The 20,278-nt window shown below is 40.6% G+C and overlaps 1 protein-coding gene across 1 annotated transcript in view; it reads right to left on the bottom strand.

Moving 5' to 3' along the window:
- Nucleotides 1-20,278, bottom strand: part of PRTG (protogenin) — an 87,941-nt gene that overhangs the window by 8,738 nt on the left and 58,925 nt on the right. The window contains exons 12-15 of the mRNA XM_080396579.1: nucleotides 5,117-5,212; nucleotides 4,385-4,571; nucleotides 2,333-2,460; nucleotides 1,389-1,559 (exon numbers count right to left, since the gene is read on the bottom strand). Of these exons, the coding sequence (XP_080252705.1) occupies nucleotides 1,389-1,559; nucleotides 2,333-2,460; nucleotides 4,385-4,571; nucleotides 5,117-5,212 (582 nt within the window). The remainder of the gene's footprint in view (nucleotides 1-1,388; nucleotides 1,560-2,332; nucleotides 2,461-4,384; nucleotides 4,572-5,116; nucleotides 5,213-20,278) is intronic.

Below are 20,278 nucleotides of genomic sequence, written 5' to 3'. Positions count from 1 at the left end.
ATTTAAATCTGCTGGGTTTTTTAGTAAGTAAAAACTGATATTAAATTGGTCTTTTAATATGACAACTGTTTCTTTCAACAGTTTAATGGGACAACTTTGTATCACTGTTTCTGTGAACAATTTTGATAGTGAAAACCCATAGGCTCCATCTTCCCCCTATAGTTAGACCTCACTGATATTTCAGAGACTAATTATTTTTCACAATTAAAAAAAAACAACTTAACTTGCTTAATAATAGTCATTTTAGTGTTATTCTTCCCAGCTGACCATTATACTTGAGGCCAGCCCAATGAATACCATTCTGCTCCAGCAAAGACCAAGTGGCACTGGCACCCGTCAGAGTGGCTGTTGTCCTCTCTTCAGGAGCAGCACAAAGGACAACCACCGTTGTCTTTGAACTGAAACAATTCACTCACACCAAAGGCAAAATGAATTGTCCTCCATCAGCGTGTACTCTAAGTTTTATACATTTTCTCCCCAGAAAACGTAAAGCTTCACACTCTGCTGATAAGCTTTCAGCCATGAAATGGCACAGACCAACAAAAACTCTTCCTGGGCAATCCTCTTCAATAAGTTGCTCAGGCACATGACTTTACTCTCTAATACCCAGCTTCTCTCTCCGGTTTAAAACATTATTAGAACACTATCTATTCTAAACTGTCTCTGCCTATTCTGAATGCCAATCCAACAGTAAATGCCTTTTTTTTTCCTGGCTATTGTAAAAATCTGTTCTTGAGGCAGCTCTTCAGGTCACAGTATTATTCTGGAAAGTGCCTATAAAAATTTAAACTGTACCTACACCTAACCACAAAGATGTGATTGCAGTCCCTATCACTATACCTGAGTTACTGTTAGATTACCTAGCTGGGGCTCAGCAGTAGAATAAAGCCAGAGTTAAACTGAATTTGCAGAGCAATTTAGTGGGAGTAGGGGAAAGTTCATTAAGCAAACTGAGCTAACTGGATTGGCAGTGATCAAAAGGAACATAAACCCACACAGCCACATTTATAAATTTATTTCTGGAGAGCAAGGCACCTCAGAGACTTCAGATTTGAAAGAGTGCGTTTACAGAACGAAACTGTCACAATCATGGTTGCAACAGAACTAAGATGGATATAATTGGATTTGCAAGACATTTTGGTTCACATGCACACACCGAGCTCCAAAGCAACACAGACAGCCCCTCTCCCCTCACCTTCTGAGCATTAACTGGTTTTTAATACATTTTCATCACAACCATGGGAATAATTCTAAACTAATTATAACCTTCACGTGAACTTTTCGATGAATTTCTTTCTTATCATAGTCCAAGGGAGCTGAAAGCAACAAAGCATCTTATAAGTAACATCATTGTTGGTGAAGTTCATAGGTTTATGATTTTAGTTTACCTTCTCTGTGCAACACTTGCCATTCCCCAGCAATCCAAGACTTCCTGGATGCATACAGGATAGTATAGCGTGTAACAACTGTTTCAGGACCATCAGGTGGCTTCCAGGAAACCAAAGCAGTATTATCCTCTATCAAAGTCACCTTCACTCCTACTGGAGGGCCAGATGGTGCTGTGAGAACAGTAACACAATGTTATTAGGCTAACCTAATTTACATGCAATTAAATTGCTCAGAAAGAAACTGATGTGCAGACCTAATGGCTACTGCTACATCCCAGATAAACAACATATAAACAAGCACGTACTGCTCCTCAGGAGAAACACTCCTGTTAACTGTGAGCTGGTCAGTCGCTTAGATTTTGTAAAAGCAAATTTCATATTTTTCCTTCAACTCCAGAAGGAAACAGATACTGACAAAAAAACCCCAAAAAACAACCCACATCATCACTCTCTGAACAGATACATCCCAAACATTGCAATGTTGAGAACACGAGAGTGAAGTTTTTGATTTTCATTGACCAAGCTGACAGAAAAGCAAACCAGCAGCTATGCCAGTAGATGTGTAATATTTTTACCGTTTCTAAAAGTTCTGGGGTTTAAAACATATTTTCATGCCTATGAATCAGCCACGCCTCTTCAATACATATTTTAAAGTTTTTATTCAAGTTATTTCCATTCAGTGGCTGCTAACTATACATGTACCATGTTTTATATAGAAATCACTGCTGGTTTTAGGTAGATTTTGAAAAAGAATTTCACAGTTCCAAAACAAGGACTTTCCTGACAGCATTTTTCTCTCTCTCACCAACAAAAGCAGTATCTGTATCTCAGAGGAAAGTGTTCTTTCTCCTACAGACAGATTAATATTAATAAGCAATTGTTCAGGCCATTTGGTTTACAGAGCTTTCTTTTTAGAACCATGTGGTCCTCTCCTGGTGCCTTACCTTCTGGAAGGGTGGTATGGTAGACTACTGGACTCCAGGGACTGGAGAGCTGGTCCACATGCAGCCGAACTGCAAATTCATACATGGTTTTTGGCTCAAGACCTTGAACTAACATATGAGTCTCTGACCTGTACCGATGGAGGAATAAAGTCAATTAAACAGCAGCAGCTGACTTGAAGATCCCAAACTCAAATGATATCTCTTAGTCACTGTAAGTAGATTCTCAATATCAGTTCAACACAAGATAAACCAGTTCATGTCCAGAAACCTGGTCCATCTGTGCTGTCTACCTGACCCTGGAGCTCTCTGGAGGATATTTCCATCCAAAAGGAAAATAACAGAGTAAAAGGAAGGTTACAGGGCAGAGGGAAAGGGAAGGGTAAAAAAAGACCTAGAAAAACATGTTTACTTAAATTATACTTTAGATGTGAGATCACTTTTGGATTTGTACCTATTTTGCTGTATGAAGAAAAAACCCAAAAGCAGAACAAAAAGCTACAATCTTCTTCATGATAATACACAATTAACTCTTCCAGTGTTATGACATCCAGACATGATACTGCCTGGTGTCAGTTGACTTTAGCTGAAGTTTTTACAAAGATTGTATGGACAGCTGATGCACAAGCAAGTCCAAGAACAGTACTGCCCAGATCACCAGCAGATATCCCAAACGCAGCTCTTTCCACATCTGTCCACAGGACACTGCACTTCAAGCTGGAGTAATGTGATTACAACCAGCACCACAGCTGAAGAGGCACACGCTGCTGGCTCCATCAGCTGTTCCCGGACCAGAGAAGAGACACAGGCTATGTGTGCAACTTCCACTGATGGCCTCTATCACCTCAGGTTTAGGGGATCTCTGTAAAATATGAATGTTCCCTACTTGTCTTCTAGTCATACTTGGTAATTTATCAATTGTAAAATTGATTATATTAATTGTAATATTGCAGTTCACTATTTGTGATCAAAGTCAGCTGCAGACATTCCGCTTTTATTTTGATTCTGGGGGCAGGGGGAAAATCTTTCATATACACCAGGGCTAAAACTGGGTGATAATACCCAAGTTGAGATTAAATCTCAGTTTAAAATGGTGTTAATCTACAAATATTGCTTTATTAAATCTCATTTAGTATTTTCATCTTCCATACTGCAAAGGCAGTCACCAGTATTTGCGGTAGTCTCATCCTAGCACAAAAGGCAGCATTTGTTACTATGCTCCATACTGCACACTGAGAATTTTACATGGTGATTATACTGTGTCTAATCGTTAAGTCAGGAGTTAGACAGCGGGGGATGTGTTCTTTGAAGAGAAAGCCATCAATATTAGGGTGGAAACTCTTTTAAGACAGCATTTTTCTTACTCAGAAAGCTTGAGTAAACCCAGGTATTGAGGGAGCTACACACGTGTGGATTCCCTCAACAGCACCATGGCCCCAGCACAGCACACAGTGGACCAAGGTCTTCTGCTCCTGTCCCACCTGGGCAGAGAGCTGACCACCAAGCCCAGGCCGATGATCTTCCCTGTTCTGCCATTCTGTGGCTCACGCATTGCTTCTCTGAAAAGCAACCTGGAGTTCCTACTCAGCTTTCTCCTGGCAGGGTGCCGCGCACTCAGGAATGTGGCATTCCCACAGTAACATGCTCAACCTCTCAAAAATCAAAAATTCTTGTTTCCAGTCTTAAAATCAGACACCGGACTAAGTCCCACCTCTGCCTGGACAAGCTACCTATAAAATAGGTATTCTCTTCTGTTTGGTTGAAGAAAAGCTTAAAATTAAAATCAACTTAGACAGCTAAAGCACCATTAAAAATTCAAAAGCTCGCCCAGGGATCCAGCACAAGGATCACAGGTAGAAAATTAAGCTGTTCTATGAACACATCTTAAACAACCCAAGAAACAGAACTAGCAGCCACTGGGCAAAACACACAGTCCTCTAAGGGAGGTAAAAGTTGTTACAGTAAAAGGCAATTAAGAGAGGGCAGGAAGAGTAGAAACTGAGTGGAAGGATCTAGAAATGGGAAACCAAGACTGATTAGTAGTGCTGCACTTACGTTTGAAGGTAGAGAACCAGAGAAGCATTCTGCAGCCCCACTGGGTTGCAGCGGATTGTGTAGTTGACGACTTGCGCCGAGGTAAAGGCAGGCTTTCCCCAGTGAAGGTAGATAGAAGACGAAGTGTTAGCTTTGGCATAGAGGTGGTGAGGAGGCGGTGGTGGTGGCACCATGCGATCACGGACAGCTGTTTAAAACAAAAAAAGGAGCATGAATTATTCAATGAACTGTATACAGATACTGGCAAGATTAAGAGACAGATCTGAGCACACAGCTTTAGATTCAAATCTGCCCCGACCCAGCCCTAGCTGGTATTCAAACCCAGCAATCTGGTCCAAGCTATCAGAGATCCCTCCTAACCCAATACACGTCACATATTACTTCTGTAGTCCCTCTTGTTTAGTCAAAAACAAAGTCGAAGTTATAAACAGAGACTAGGGAGAGGGATAATCATAAAGTATGTGATATGCCACTGGTTAGATGATACAGACAATCCAGCAGGGCAGGAAAAAGTGCTTGATAGCTATCTTGTTTCCTGAGCTGCAGTTCATGAACACAGGAGACTGTCTCAGTTGCAGGATGGCTAGGACAGTACTTGTCGCAGATACGATCTTTCTGGTTCTCTGTTTTACACTGAATTAATTGATTATTTATAGGTTAAAAACACAGAGCTGCTGAGACTTTGAAACAGCTCAGCTCTTAATAAATTCTTCATGTACCTACAACACTTACAGACACATCCTGGAGTGCTGACTGTTTGATCTGCCTGATAACCTTCCTCCATACTGTTATATGCCAGCAGCCTTACATGATATTTTCTTCTAGGATCTGCACAAGGAGAAAATGAATTAATAGACTCAAGTAAAAAAATATGGATTTGCAAGTTTGGTTCAAAACTTGCCCGCTACCATTAACGGGCTGCTGAACGGGCTGGATGCCTGGAAGCCTGTCTTTTCTCCAGTCCCATGAATTTCCCTGAATCTTTGCCCAGAATCAGACACACAACTCCCAGACTTGCTTCCAATAGCCTGATACAGAAGTTTGTAACAGGAATCAGTGGTAGTAGGATAAATATCACATTTCTAGCTGTAACAAAATCACACCTTCACAGCTACAGAGCTAGATTTAATAGTATGATTCAGCATATTGAAAGTGCTTTCAGTCTATAACAAAGATTTGTTAAAACAAACAGCATGCGGTCTACGAAACCAGTATTTATTTCTGGGTAAGCAGGCTGTAATGAAGCAGGGCAATCAAAGCACACGCAGGAAGACAGGACCCAGCAAAGAAGTGGGAAATGTTTTGGTTCCAGGTTCTGAGAGGAGATATACTGTGAAACAACAGTGATTGTTAATAATGCCTTTGACTAACAACTTCTGCTTCCATATGTTTTCTTGAAAGCTGGTTCTGGCATCCTTAGAGGGTCACTGTTCCCAGCTTGAAGGGTCTCCCTGTTTCCCATTCTCTGGCCATGTCTTTGGGTAGCTGTACCGCAGTTTGCTGCTTCTCTCAGTTCTGTTAACTATACACTGGCCTTGATCCACATGAAGTGAAAAATTACTACAGAGAAATGAGTTAGAAAGGGCCCTTGAGCTTTGTGTACGTGGGGTGGCGTGGGGCACCCACAGGTGGTTAGGAGTGCAGCCCACTGGGCTAGCTGCACTGCTTCCCTGCAGCCTGCTCCCTTGCAATGGTAACTGCAACGAATCCCTTCCATACGACTGTAAAGGTGGTAGCATGTGCTGCTAGTACATACGAGCATTTCTGGGTTCAGCTAAACTTCACCCCAGTACTGATGTAGCTCTTCGGATATTCTCCTCTTCCATTGTCATGAACCTGCTTTTTTCCTTTAAAATTTTCAGAAGGGTCAGATTTCCATAACTGTGCTGTGCTGGTTTATTTCTTTTTGCCTTGCCCCAAAATACCATCATATTATCCCTTCTCAAAATAAGCTCTCCTCTTTTTCATTTTAGCTGAGATTTGACACGGCCTTTCATGAAATAAACAAGAACACAAATCCCTGACATTTCTTCACCACTAACAGGACTGTTGTTTACATCAGATTGTCAGCTCCCTCTGCAGTCTCTGCACCAGCAATACAACCGTAACAACTCAAATTGATGTTTCCAGCATAGTCATTTCATAATCACGCATTTTGTAAAATCTTTTCGTGTTTATTTTGAAACAGACAACCTTTTCATGCTGTAGTTACCTGACATCAGCTTCAAATGAGGTATCGCTAGGTGGAGTTTATATCTCTATGTACTTTCTAAAAAAAAGTCTATTTTACCAAAATCTAGATATACATGTAAAAAAACCCAGGTTCTTAAATTTTGATTGAAGTATTTCTTTGATGTGTTTAACACTAATGGTAGACTAGGCAAGAGGAACCCATTCCCATTTTTCATATAGACTTTAACATCACAAGTAGACAACCTAAATAAAAAAATGTTGAAAAATGAGGGTTGTTTTAAACTGGAGTAAAATTCTCATTTCCTTTGGAGTTTTTTTCACTTTACAGTATCACTTTAACAACAGATGACATCAGTTGTTCCCAGCCCACAAATTGCAAACAGAGAAAAAGAGATGGACACAAACACACTGAACAACCATGTGAAAAGCATGTGAATAGAAGAATATAGGGAATGTTAATATTGAAAATTCAGAAAGACAGTAAGATATTATATGTAAACCATTGCAATCCCTTTAAAATTTATATATATAAAAAAAAAGACGTGAAGGGAAGGCGCATCTAAAAACACTGAGCCCAACCAGAAAGATAACTGCCCTTAGAAAGTACAAAGTAATTTGAATACATCAAAATCAAGTTATGGTGACTTGTTGAGGCAAATTATAGCATACAAGTCAGAAAATCATGACAGGCATAACATATTTAGCATGTAACTGAAATATTCAAAAACAAAGCCAAAATTTAAAAACAGAGGCAATCAAGACATGGTTAAGATCACTAGGAAGATTATTTGGAGATTGTTATAATAATTGCCTCTCCCGTCCATTCTTAGAAAAAATCTTGAATCCGGGTACTATTTAACAGACCCTTGAAGACATTCCACATAAACCGGCAGCATCCAGCCGGCCAAGTGTCACAGTCCATCTTTTTCTTTACAAGTTCCTGCAGAAGAGACCCCTGCTGCATTTCCGCACGGCACAGGATGACAGACACGACAATTTATCATGCTGCCGAGCACCTTCAAAAACTCTGTGCCCTTTGAAAGTGGTCACCCAGAACCGATCATCTTCACTGTGAAATGAAGAATAGCTAAGGTCTAGTGCCCTGCTGAGCTGAATGAGGAGCCTGTGAGGTCTGTTTATCCTCATTGCCTTCCCGCCCCCACCCCCCCCAACCTGAATTCCTCATTAACACTTGATTGGGGAGGAGAGGAAGAATAATGGGATGTGGAAGAAAGGCAAAAACGTAACTCCCACAAAAAAAAATAATCTAATATCTTTGAGGAAAACACATTTTTTTTAATCTTATTTTTAAGTACATTTAACACTCTACCTTTAGAAAAAGCAGGATACTGAATACTATTCATCTTACTCTTGTATAACGAAGGAAGTTTCAAAAAGAATTATCTTCACATAGAAAAACCTGTATAAAAATACAGTCTCTCAACTAGTCTCTACATTCTACAGAACAAGGTTGTTTCCACTTCAGAACATTGCGGTTCAATTGCTAGCAAGCCTAGTTCAACCCAAAAGCGATGTCAGAATTTTGAAGCTGTCACACAGTACTGCTTCTGTGGTTGAAAACCCATTTGCTGGTATCTCTTAATTGAGATATACCGGCCTAGAAAAGTCTAAATGTTATAGCAAACTAAAAATGAGAATACAGAAGAATTTTAAAGACTGCGTACTGAGCAGCAAAAGAAATTGATTGGAAACTTGCTTCACAGATTACACAGTATATATGTATATGATGTACAACATCTGTCAAGATGAATTCAAAGTGCCCGCTGAGAGGCTGTTCCATGCTGATGATAGCTACACCACATGCCAAACAAGTTAACCAAAGACCTGCCTCCAGTTCCAACAGCATGCTATTTGTTTTATGAAGTGGTGTTTAGAATATTTTTAACAATTTTTAGTTTTGTTTACAGGCTTATGATATGATTTACTCCTCAGTGGCAGTCCCAGTACAAACTTGGCGTAAACACTTCCATCTAGTAGTTCATCAGCTGGATCAAACACTCCAAGCCAGACATATCTTCAGAGAGAAAATGAACTTCAGGAGAGCTTTCTTATCTTTAAGCAGCACAGGTATCCTGAATAGTTTACATATAAATCATTGATAAAAGATTGGGGATAGCACGACCACCTGCAGGGCTGACAGTCTCAGATTTAATGTATGCCATCCATGTGCATGATACAGCAACAGGAGGCTGGAGAAGCTCAGAAAACAGGGAAGCAAGCATTGAGGCCATCGGTTACGCTTGTAACAGACCCAGAAGTAACCTATCTTTCCACAGAAAATCACTGATACTCAGAGGCGAATTACGTGCAGCGATTTACACAACCCATTCAACCCCTAAATTCAGTTTAAGTAAAAAATAAAAAACTCACAGCAAGATTTCACCTCTGCATTTTCAAACTTTCTCTGAACACCAAAACATTTCAATTAATTCTCTTGCAATTACCAGCATTTGTGTAGTGGTTGAAGGCTTGTTCCCAGACCTAAGGTGAACAGGAACAATTCTGTAGCCTATTTACCAACTGGTTGAATATCTTAAAGGTAGTTTGTTTCTGTGCAATATGGTTTGGTTTGGCTTTTTTTTTAGTGCTGCTGGCAATTAGGTTGTTGTAAAATTAAGTGTCACAGCACCTACAGATTTCTAATAAGCATTTTTATTGTTATTACTTAAATCAGCTGGTAGGAAGGATGCAAAAACTACACTGTACAAATCAAGAGGCCGGCACTGATGTTGATATAAACATGCTAAAGCTAATTCTTAAGTTTTATTACAAGAGTGCCTCTGGAGCACACAGAGATGGTCTTAAAAAACATTATAGGCTGGATGTGATAAGCTGGCACAGCTTCACACCGCACAATGGATCCGCCTCACACACCCTTTTTTATAAAACCAAAACCTGACAGTATTAAAACCACACGAATAACAATAGTTCAACCAGAGAGATAAATTTCACTGCTGGTAATAAAACTCGTATAAAATAAGAGGAGGAAAAAGGTAAATACACCTTAAATTGATTAATTTCAACTTATTAAAACAGATACCGGTTTGCAATTTGTGTAGGATCAGCCTAATTTTCCTATGGCAGTTTTTGTAGGTAAGGTCACTGCTCCCTGGCTGTTCTCTGGCATCCCATACCCCGTCATTCATTCTCCCATAAAAACCTGCAGTGAGCCCGGCAGATCCAACCCTGGCAGGTCTTTCAGCAGCAAGACACATGGGGGAGCCTTCTCTTTGTTTTATGAGGCTACAAATAGGTTCTACACCTTATAGTAAAACTATGGCAAAGCTAAATACCGCAAGTATGAGCAAAATTATGAGCGATCATTTAAAAGATGGGTTGTAACTTGGAAAAAACATTAACCATTACAGTAGCTGAAGCTTGGTATGAGTTCATATTTACTTGTGTGTTTTCCTGCCTTACTACATCCCCAAGGTATAATCTTAGAGATTTTGTTCAGCTTCTCAGAAAGGCGATAGGAAGCTCATAGCAGTTATGGCTGTTAATGCTGCAAAAACAGATTCTTCAAGAAAAATACCACAGTGCACTCAGATGTTCCAACTCTGTTTTTGTGACAAGTAATTTCATTTCCCAGCATGGAGGGAGAGCCACATCTTATCTGTCTGGACACAAGAAACAGAAGAACTGCAAAAATATCATGAAGAATTGAGACTTGATTTATTAACAGTTCTATTGCTCTGGAATTCATTGCAATATCCACATTTTGTTGCACCAGCTCAGAGTTACTTGATATTCTTTACTACTGCCATCAGCCTTGTTCTATGTAAATGTTCCACTTCTCTTTCAGTGAGGGGAGAAGTTGCTACTACAAAGCAGCTGTTGGTCAGAAATACTCTTATTTTACCATTTTATTTTCCAAAACTTGAAAATTTTAGTGTGTTCAAATTATATATATATTTATTGGTTAAACGTGGATTAAACATACAGAGCCCAGGTTTCAAAGCTTAGGAAAAAATAAATGTTCTAGTAAATACATACATGTGGTAGGCAAAAGCAAGTACAGAGCTGACATCATCTCATGCCAGAACTAGTTTTGGTGTATGCTGATGTATTCCACGGAATCCCAAGAACTCAGAGTTCTTCGGTTCTTCTAGAACATTGAGACAAATACACAGAACCACATAAAACAATCTGGCCTTGTTCCACAACAGAATAAATGGTGCTTCATTCGACCCTTACTGGCCTCTGAAATACATGCACTGAGAACCTACGTTTTGCCGGGAGGACTGCTGCAGCAGCTACCATTACTTGGAGGATGGGAAGAGGTAGGGCCGGGGGGGTGGGGGGGAAGTCCTCCGTTTTGAAGACATTTCCCTAGTGACAAAGGTGACTTGGGGAGAGGAAGGAACATCTCTCCACCCAACGTGGGTTAGTTCCATCTGGTAGAGTTATACCTCATTACTGCCAGATGGTGTCCTCATGCACTTCCAATGAACACAGCTGGAAAAACTAGAGGCATCAAAAGATTAAATGCCTGCGTTAGCAGTTAAACAACTCAAAACAAAAATGTGCTTCTCATCACTTTGCAGCTGGTGAAGTACTTTTTAATGCAACTATCTCGTTCTTAAATTACCAAGATTGCACAGACTGAGCTTTTAGGAAAAGTTACTAAGAACAATAAAGTTGCTTCCGTATTCACAATGGAACAAAATTTCCATTCTCAATACTTCCTATTACATAATCAAAACCCTCTAAGCTTAAAGCAGCACGACGTTAACAACAAGCCAATGAGAAGTCCTAATCCATACATAATTCCATCCTCCCTTCTCAAAAGAATACATAGAAATGCGAATGTCCTGATTACATTGGAACATTATCTTCAAATCAGTTTTCTGAAAAAAGACCAAACTGTGTTTATCCCATTCAGATTTTGCTAATTTGTCTTCATGCGATTCTTCCATTCCAGGTAAATTCAGAGCACCAAAGGTAAGTGTAAAGCCTGTAACAGCAGGTTCCATGACCACACTGCACACACGGGACACTCTGGCTGTTCATTCAGCTGAAGCTTACGTGGAATACAAAACGAAGAGTCCTAAATCAAGAGTGTTACAGAGCCCTGTTTGCCGATACCAACACAGCCAAAATTTTGGCTTTCTGGCAAATGCTTTGTAGCAAGCATCTGTTTACAGGCTCCTTAGCCAAGGTTACAAAAGAGTGTAATATTGCAACCCCTAAAAGCCCTGTCATTGTCTCCTTCAGCTGCTGCATGTTTGTGAAGCTTCGAAGGCCTTGAAAGGAGCCAGAGCAGAGCCAACAGGTCAGGGCTAGATAAAATTAAGAAAGAATCCGAGGTCAGACCATGAAAGAACTTTTTTTTTCTTCCCACCCCTCCAGAACAGCAAGTCCACCTCCAGCCGCCTTTCATTCAGTCCTGATAAGAAGAGACAGCACTCCACAATCTGGATTTCAGACTTTTTAAGTCCTCTTTGGGGAGAGGAAAAGATAAGGAAGCCCACAGAAAATGGACATTTTACTATCATTTACTGTTGACTCATTAATCTGGATACTGAACATGCTTTCATAGCTGTTTTGACCATCCCTGTTCTCAGCACTTTGAAAGGAAAATATTGATAGAAATAAAGTATTGGAAGCTTTGTTGTTTCTAAAAGAATTAGGATTGCACAGAATTTCTAGGAAAAACAAAACAACAACAAAAAAAACGAAACAAGAAAGTTCAGTGGCTTGATATTCTGAGTCAAGTTCAGCAACTAGAAACCTAGAAATAACTTCTTAAGCTACATCCAATACAGTGGCTGGGGAAGGGGATAAGGAAAATATTTCCGTTTTCTTCTAGCTTACACAAAATTTTAAATAATACTTTTTTCCTTTCAATTAAAGGTATCAAAACCACACCACACTCAGAAGGCTGGAAAAAATGGTTGTTCAAAGGACAAAACTTCTGCGGCCAAATGTCCATTTTTAATTTAATCTTTTGTAGGGCTGGATTTTTTGTGTAACCTACAGGTCCATTGTTGGATAGTGGTCCGGCTGGATAGCTCATTGGTCTGGTTTGCCAGGGTGACTGCGCTGCCCTCAAGCCCGTCCCTTCAACACAATAAACTCCAGATAATTATTCAAAGAAGAGGCCAGCAGCATGGGCTGCTCTGACATCGGGTCATGGCCTTTGACATCGAATCTAGGGCTAGCCAAAGTCTGCTCCAAGCAACAGAGGTCCAGGGGAATTATTAAGGGGGAAGGGTGGGAAAGGAAGAGCACTGAGAAATACTATCCTTAAAAATGTACTTTTGAAGCAAAGTAATGTAAATACAGCAGAAACTTATTAGGAAAATAAGCAAATACATTTCAAATATACTAGACGAAAAGGACAGAGAGAAGCGCATCAAGCCAAACAGTAACATAAAGCCGGGAAGCAGGAGGATGATACAGATTCAGGTCTGTTCCTCTCAAAAGCAGGTATACCGTCCCAGATTCTCAGTACTGGATTTTATTTTTTTTCTAAAAAAACGCCCTTTTACTTTGCTTGAGTGCATATGACTAAGCAAATAAACACAGTTTAGCAATCCTGTTCTACTCTGGCTTGTAAAATATTGTCAAGGCTCTTGGTATGTAATTTCTAAGCATTACTACTAGCTTCAGATAATATTTAATTACTTCTGTTTTTAAAGGAGTTGGAATGGTAATTAATCACCCATTTTTAATAACAACTTTTTAATATCAGATTAAAAGAGTTTGAGAGGTTACAAATCGCCAGCGTTTTACATCTCATGGCTTCTTTTCCAATTTAAAAGTAACTTTAAATAGTTAGACGGAACAAAGACTGCCTGTGATACTCGTGTTTTCCTTTGCAAACCAAATAACTGAAGTAGAAACTAAGCAATTTGTTCTTTGTACAACACTGTAAAAGTTTATTTTGGTAGAAACTTGAACATATGACATATGTGAATTGATCCAGCTAAACGGTCTGGCTTTCAACGGCTTTGGATGACTCTCGCTTATTTGTCTAAATCTGAAAAGGGTCTGTATCCCTTTTGTAGCTCTGCCTGTCCCCTCCGAGGGCCCCAGGACAAATAACACCTCACACCCCCTTGCAGTAAAAACATCACCTCTCCTACTGCCCACCATCAGCAATAGCAGCTTTATACAAAAAAAGGGCGGGGAGAGGGCTAGAGGGGCAGGATGAATTGCCAGCATACAGCATTTTGGCCTTTTGGAGACTAGGGAAACAAGGGAATTATCTATATGTCTCAATCTTTTTACAATAAGTGAATAAAATCTGAAGGATTTTAAGTTTGCTGGACTGCCTTCTGGGCATAGAACACCGCCGCTACGCCTGCGACGTTTTCAATCCGTCCCTATGTTTCTCTTGCGCTTTAGAGAACTGTTAAATTGCACAAGCAAAAAGCTATCTTCCAGTATTATTCTAACAACACACTCTAAAACTAGCAGACACCCTTCTGTTAACTAGCCTGGCTCACCGTTTTCAAAGTGAGCCCTCAAAAGCTAACTTGAAAGCAATACCAGAGGCCTGGACAAACACCTCATTTTGATCTTTTGTGCTCGTCTTTTCTTCTGAGAGACCTTTTCTTTTGTTGCTGCCCAGTGGAAAGCACATAGCTCATTGGTCCTGCTTTGAAAGATGAGAGCACTGCCCCTCAGTCCACCCCTCAGAGCACAATCACTTTAATGGAATTATGTAGAGAGGCCATCTCTGGAAGAAGAAAGGGAGGGCGAGGGGGGAGGGAGAGAGTGTCCGAAGGAGCCAGCAGAGCCTTAATTACCCCCAGTTACTAACACAGATATGTCCACTGAGCATTCATGCAGTGGTCCAAATAGGATGTGCTACCCCGTACAACAGGTTCCCTTACATATAGCAACTGACCCATACACAAGTGATAGAAAACAGTGAATCAAACAGTAGAAGGTCAGGGGGGGAAAAAACAAAACCAAAAACCCCCACCAAACTACACAAATGCTGCTACAAGCACACCTCAAATCAGCAGTGTGCTATACAAGGGTCTTTTCCCTAAGATGGATGAGACTGAAGAGATGACCACCCCAGTGAAGACCAGCGTTTTGGGGTTGCAGATCAGAAGGAAGTTTGGACCATTTGCCTGACCTTCACGCTAAGAGGAGTGCTTCCAGAAAATGCATCTAAACACAATGCAGTAACTGTAACAAGTCTGGTTTAACATCTCTTTAGGTACCGAGCTCCACCATACATGGGCACTGACATCCTGCATCACCTTACAAATGACACATTTTTACACAATGACAAAGGCAATCTGTTTACAGCACCCAAACTTTCCCCTGAAGCTATGAAATAAATTTTCTTTCAGAACCAACATTTTCTGCTGCTCTGTCATGGACTCCCCATGCCATTTTGACCCTTTAGTGCAGCAAAATGAAAACACTATCTATCATTACTTGCACCACAGCGACTTTCCAGGAGGTGCACAGTTTCATTGCAAAAACATCTGTGGTCTGGTGACACTTCTCAGATCTCACGCTTTAGGAGCTGTGCTGTTGCAAGCATGACTGCAAGATGCAAGTTTCAGGCAGGGCAACTAACAGTCAGTCTGGCTCTCTCCTCCTTGAGAGGGCAACGAGGAACCGCACTAAATTGCTAGAGGGAAAACAAGTCAGTTGTGACAGGAAAACAAATAAAAATATATGCCGGTAGAAACCACCACTATATTTTTCTTAAGGCAAATATTGGCTGCATGGCCTATATCCAGCTGCATCTATAATTAGGGCCCAGACTTCAGTGGGACATTCTGTTATTGCAGGTGTCGGGGGCCATGTGTGCTCCCGTTGACACAGCGCTCCCCTTTATTTGGGGGAGCTAGGCAGATAGGCACCCACCTGCGCGCCGCGTCCCTGGGCTTGTTGGCACGCACAGCGGTGGGAGCGCTTGACTATTATCATACAGACACTTTGCAGAGGTAAATACAGCAACTGCTTAATGAAGCTCAAAATTTGGCACTCATCTGTTGAGTACAGGCTGGAGGGGCAAGTTAACCTGGAAGGCTAACAAGTTTTATAGTGGATGTGCTACACTGACACGTTTGCCACAGACTGCCAGTTAGCCTGATACATATTTACTACCTTTAACATGACAACTCTCATACTTCATCTGCTGAAGTTAAATCCAGATGCAATTAAAAAGCTTGTAATACAAGGCTGGCATCAAGCTTCCTTCACATGCTTCTTCTAATGCGAAGTATTCATTGAAAACTCAGCATACAATGCTACACATTTTCCAGTTACACAGGTTAATAAACCAGGAAGCAGGGAAGACAGCTAATAGTACTTACAAAGAGTTCAACGCAAATGCCTTTGTTCAGCAGGTGGCTTCACCTGAAGTGTGGTGGCATGAGGACACAGGTCTCCTCAGCCACGAAACGCACTGCAGTATCTCCCCATACATCAGCATGTCCGTTATCTTTCCCTGTCTTCTCAGATGCCTCATTCTCTACAGCCTCTCTGACTGGTTGCGTATCTTTGACATTTAGCAAGGGTATTCATTGTAATTACATTTCGACTACGCTAAACTACCTCCCTAGTGGTTTGGTGCAGCAGTGTTATTTTTAGCCTTTACATTTTCATACAGCACATCCCGGACTTCTAAAACATGCCCTGAAGAAAATTTCCATTTGTCAAGATAATAAAAGTATCCAGGAACCTACAACATCCTTGGCTCCAACGTGCGCTGCTGTTATATTCAATGGCACACTGGCATTATGAGTTTTGTGGCAGGAATTTGCACAGAAACGTTTATTAAAAGAACACAATAAGTGACAGCTTGTCACCAGGCAACGAAGCCTGATAGACTACATATGTATGTTCTTTCTTGAATGCTTTCGGTGAGCTTACATTTGGTACAAATACCCATCTAGAAGGCTAGGAGAATTAGCTTCTCTGTAAAAATTATACTAACTTTTCATTTCTGCACTGATTCCACTTAAAACTGTATTTCAATGGCATCTTGTGTTCATCTCTTTCCAGGCCAGGCGCTGCTCTTCTAGGATAACTCACCAGAAGGATTACTCTTGTCTGTATTAGTGGCAGCAGCTGTGTAAGTTAATGCTGTTGTTGCTTTTAGTTAACTAGATGTTAATGGTTTATTTGAAGACTATTCAATTAAGACCAAATCTCTGGAACAGTATTCCTGAAAGCACCATAGACAGATCCTGCAAGTAGTGTAAAAGGGGTCAACCTGTGCAATCTGCATTTGGACCAAATATTCTCAGTGGCTCAAACTCTTTGCTCGCAATAATTTCTGAACTGTGTTCTGAATACTAATACTCTTCTACAAAAACGTTGAAAGTCCATACAAAGAAGCATCTAAACAAGAAGAGGAACCTGAAACATTCCAGGCTTCCTGAAACTTCTGACAATCTTTTGCTCTTCTGGCTGACATCACAACACCTACTACTTCTTTTATACTTTGTGGTGTTTTGTAAAGACAGAAGTATATTTTTGGAAATGGCTTACAACATGTTTTTAATGTAAATACTACCTACTACAGGTAAATACTACTGTACTTTAAAGGATGCTCAGAATAGCACAGAACAACAGTAACAGCATGGAAAAGTAAATTACAACTTTGCAGAATCTGGAATAGAATTTCACAGATCAGGTCCCTTTTTCCAAGAATGCTTTTTATATGTGTAAAATATTTTCCATAATTATATATATGGGAATTTGGTCTAGCTTAATTTTTTCCTTCAAAATGTTCTTTTTAAAAACTTTTTAAAATAAACTAAATCACTTCTCATGTAAGGCAATGCTGTTGTCGTCAAAATGCTTGACCACAGGCCAGTTGCAATTTAAATCTTTCACCATACCTGCCGTGTTTTCAATTAGTCTTGTGAAGAACAAGCATTGAATACATGTCAAACATTGTATTAACTAACTGAAAGGTACACAGTGAAAGACTAGGAGATGACTTATAATCAAGGTTATTTTTGTTATCTTTCCTAATGCATTCAAGATTTAAATCCAAGCTATATTACTGTCTTGATTGAAAAGGGAGAATAAAATTATCTTGATGTAATTCCTCTGCATATGAAGTTTATACAACACTTAGAAAATGGAAAACAGTCTGACTGATTGATTACTTAGGTAAAATAAACACACAGCTACTTAACTCTTAGCTAGCTATCTTCCTTTGTACAATTAAAAGGGTTTGCCATCATTAATTTAGTTTTACAAATGCTGAGTTCAGCCTGCAGTTTGACGAGCATTTTAAACCAGCATTAGCCAACACTGCTGCTGAAAGAAGCCAGCCTGCTTCCCCTCACCCTTCAGCCACTCTCTCTGCCACAACCTTCCTTTGCAGAGTTATTTTTCATGCAGGCCAACTTCCCACCCTGTCCCTGTGCAACCACACAGCCATTCATGCAAGCACAGAGACCATCAGCACAGGCAGGTACACAAAGACGTGGGGCGCTTTGTTCCAGAAGCACCAGCTTTTGCTACTTTATGGCGCTCCAAGTTGCACTTTGACGGACTGTGAGAGCTAAGTGACATCCCAAGGCAACAGAGCGAGCCACTGGCAGACCCACCTTGCTCTTCCCAGCTGTGGACAGCTGGTTAGGACACAATACAGCCACCCTAAGTCTGTTCCATCTCATGCAGCCTGGTGAAATCGTGAACCTCAAACCTATCCCCACAAAAAACTTCAGTGACAGAATAGCTGTGTCTTTTTATTTTTTTTATTTTTACTTTTTAAATTATTTAATATATATATATTCATATATTACTGTTACTTATATACATATATAAAATAAAAATAATTCATTTATTTAAATTAAATAAAAAATTATTTTATTTATAAAAGACATTTCCCTCAAGGGGGAGCTGTTATCTAATAGACTGCAGGACTGGAAATCTGGAAATTTACAGCTCAGTTCTGTCACTGATTTCAGGGATATCATATCACGCTCGGTTTAAACCATCAGTGCCTGAGAAACTCTACAGAAGTAGCCCTTCTCTTCCTTGTGTTTCAGGTACCCGGTTTGTAAGATGGGATGACAAACACTCATCCATCTGTGAAACTCATTGGAATGGCTACAAAGTGCTGGAAGAGCACAGCATGTGTTATTAGCAGAAATAACAAAGAAAAGTGGAAATAGGAGTAACTGCCTAAAGTGGATTTTTGTCACACACACGCCAGGCAGGAAGCTTCAACTGCCTTGCGTGGGGGCGCACGGGACAACGCAGGCTCTGGGGTACCACTGGGGAGACTCCTCCCGGCATCAGCAAGGAGGAAGATGACCCTTCGGAGGCAGATCTCCCAACAGGGAGGCTCAGGGGAAAGGGGAAGGTGTAAGCACTGCTGGGCCAGCCAGAGTGTCCTGGACTCGTGCCTGCACTCCGAATCATGCTAAGCAATTCGCGTTTCTGTCCTACAGCTTGACTGCGCTCTGGTGCTTTTCTGCAGCTGCTTTACCGGGTTATGGGAAGCATGGCCTGGCTCTCATTTCTGAAGGAGAGAGATGGTTATCACTGCACATATGACAGGGCTCTTCCAACCACAGCCCATGCACACCTGCCTGCTCTGCTTGGACAACATACAAAGACTTAATACATCCAAGCCACCCCATGAATAAAGTTTTCCAGCACAAATAACTGGTAAGGAGTGCTATAGCTATGGGTCTTCCAAGGCAAGGGGTTATTACTGAGGCAACAAGGACTGATGGGAAACTAAGAGAAATTGGATAAAGGCAGGTAAGAAGCAGTAAGGTGGCGGCCAAAATACATAAGAAGAGAAAAAAGGATAGGTTAGGCCAACATTCATAATTATCATGAATATAAAAATTAATACCAAGAACTGATATACTAAGAGGTATGCTTCTGATGGAGAAGTGTTGTACTAGACTAAGACAAAAAGGATCAGGAAGCCAGAAGATATCCTATTTTTCTCCCAACAGCTTCTATATACACATGTAAATACAGACACACAGACACAGAGCTAGGCAACAGGCTGTGAGCACATCCCTCCCCACTCCGTAAACATACAACGGAGAAAGCGAGGAACTGATGGGTAAATGAACATAAGGCACAGTAGTGCAACACCTATCCATCTGCCTCTCTTCCCCCATGTACACCATCCTACCCTACTGCTTCCAAGCATCTCCAGTTCAATTGCCTTCAAAAAAAGCCCTGGGACCACATTTTCAAGATATATTTGCATATAATATTTTACGTCTCCTTTGTCTGACTGTAGAAATATGTCAGTTGCACAAGAGACAAGCATGCACAACTGGACGCATGCACACAAGAGGCAGAAAACTCAAGTCTCTAAATGATCTACCAAACAAGATAAAGAACGTATTTCCCTGTCCCAGCTTCTACAAACATGTGCAGTAAAAAGCATTTTTGTTTTGTAATGACAACCAGCTTGACTCAGGGTAAAATATTCAGCTACAATAATGGTCAAAATACTGTGAAAGTGAATATAAATGCTGAAATACACTTTTTACGCAAAACATTTCTATGCAACTTTTTTCCCAGGTGCAAAAAAAAACAGGCTTGGAAGAGAAGTTTCACAGCAAGGGCTGCTTCTTCCAACACAATGTTGTTTTTTCCCTGCTTCCTACATGCTCTCCCTTCATTTGCCACAAAAGTGTGACTCCAGTCAGCCTGAAGAAAAAACAACAGAAAAAATTAGCTTCTCCACAGTTGTATCTTTTCCCA

This window comes from Falco punctatus (genome assembly GCF_963210335.1).
Source record: "Falco punctatus genome assembly, chromosome: 7".
In the NCBI taxonomy this organism is placed as follows: Eukaryota; Metazoa; Chordata; class Aves; order Falconiformes; family Falconidae; genus Falco; species Falco punctatus.
This window is presented reverse-complemented; position numbering and strand designations above follow the sequence as displayed.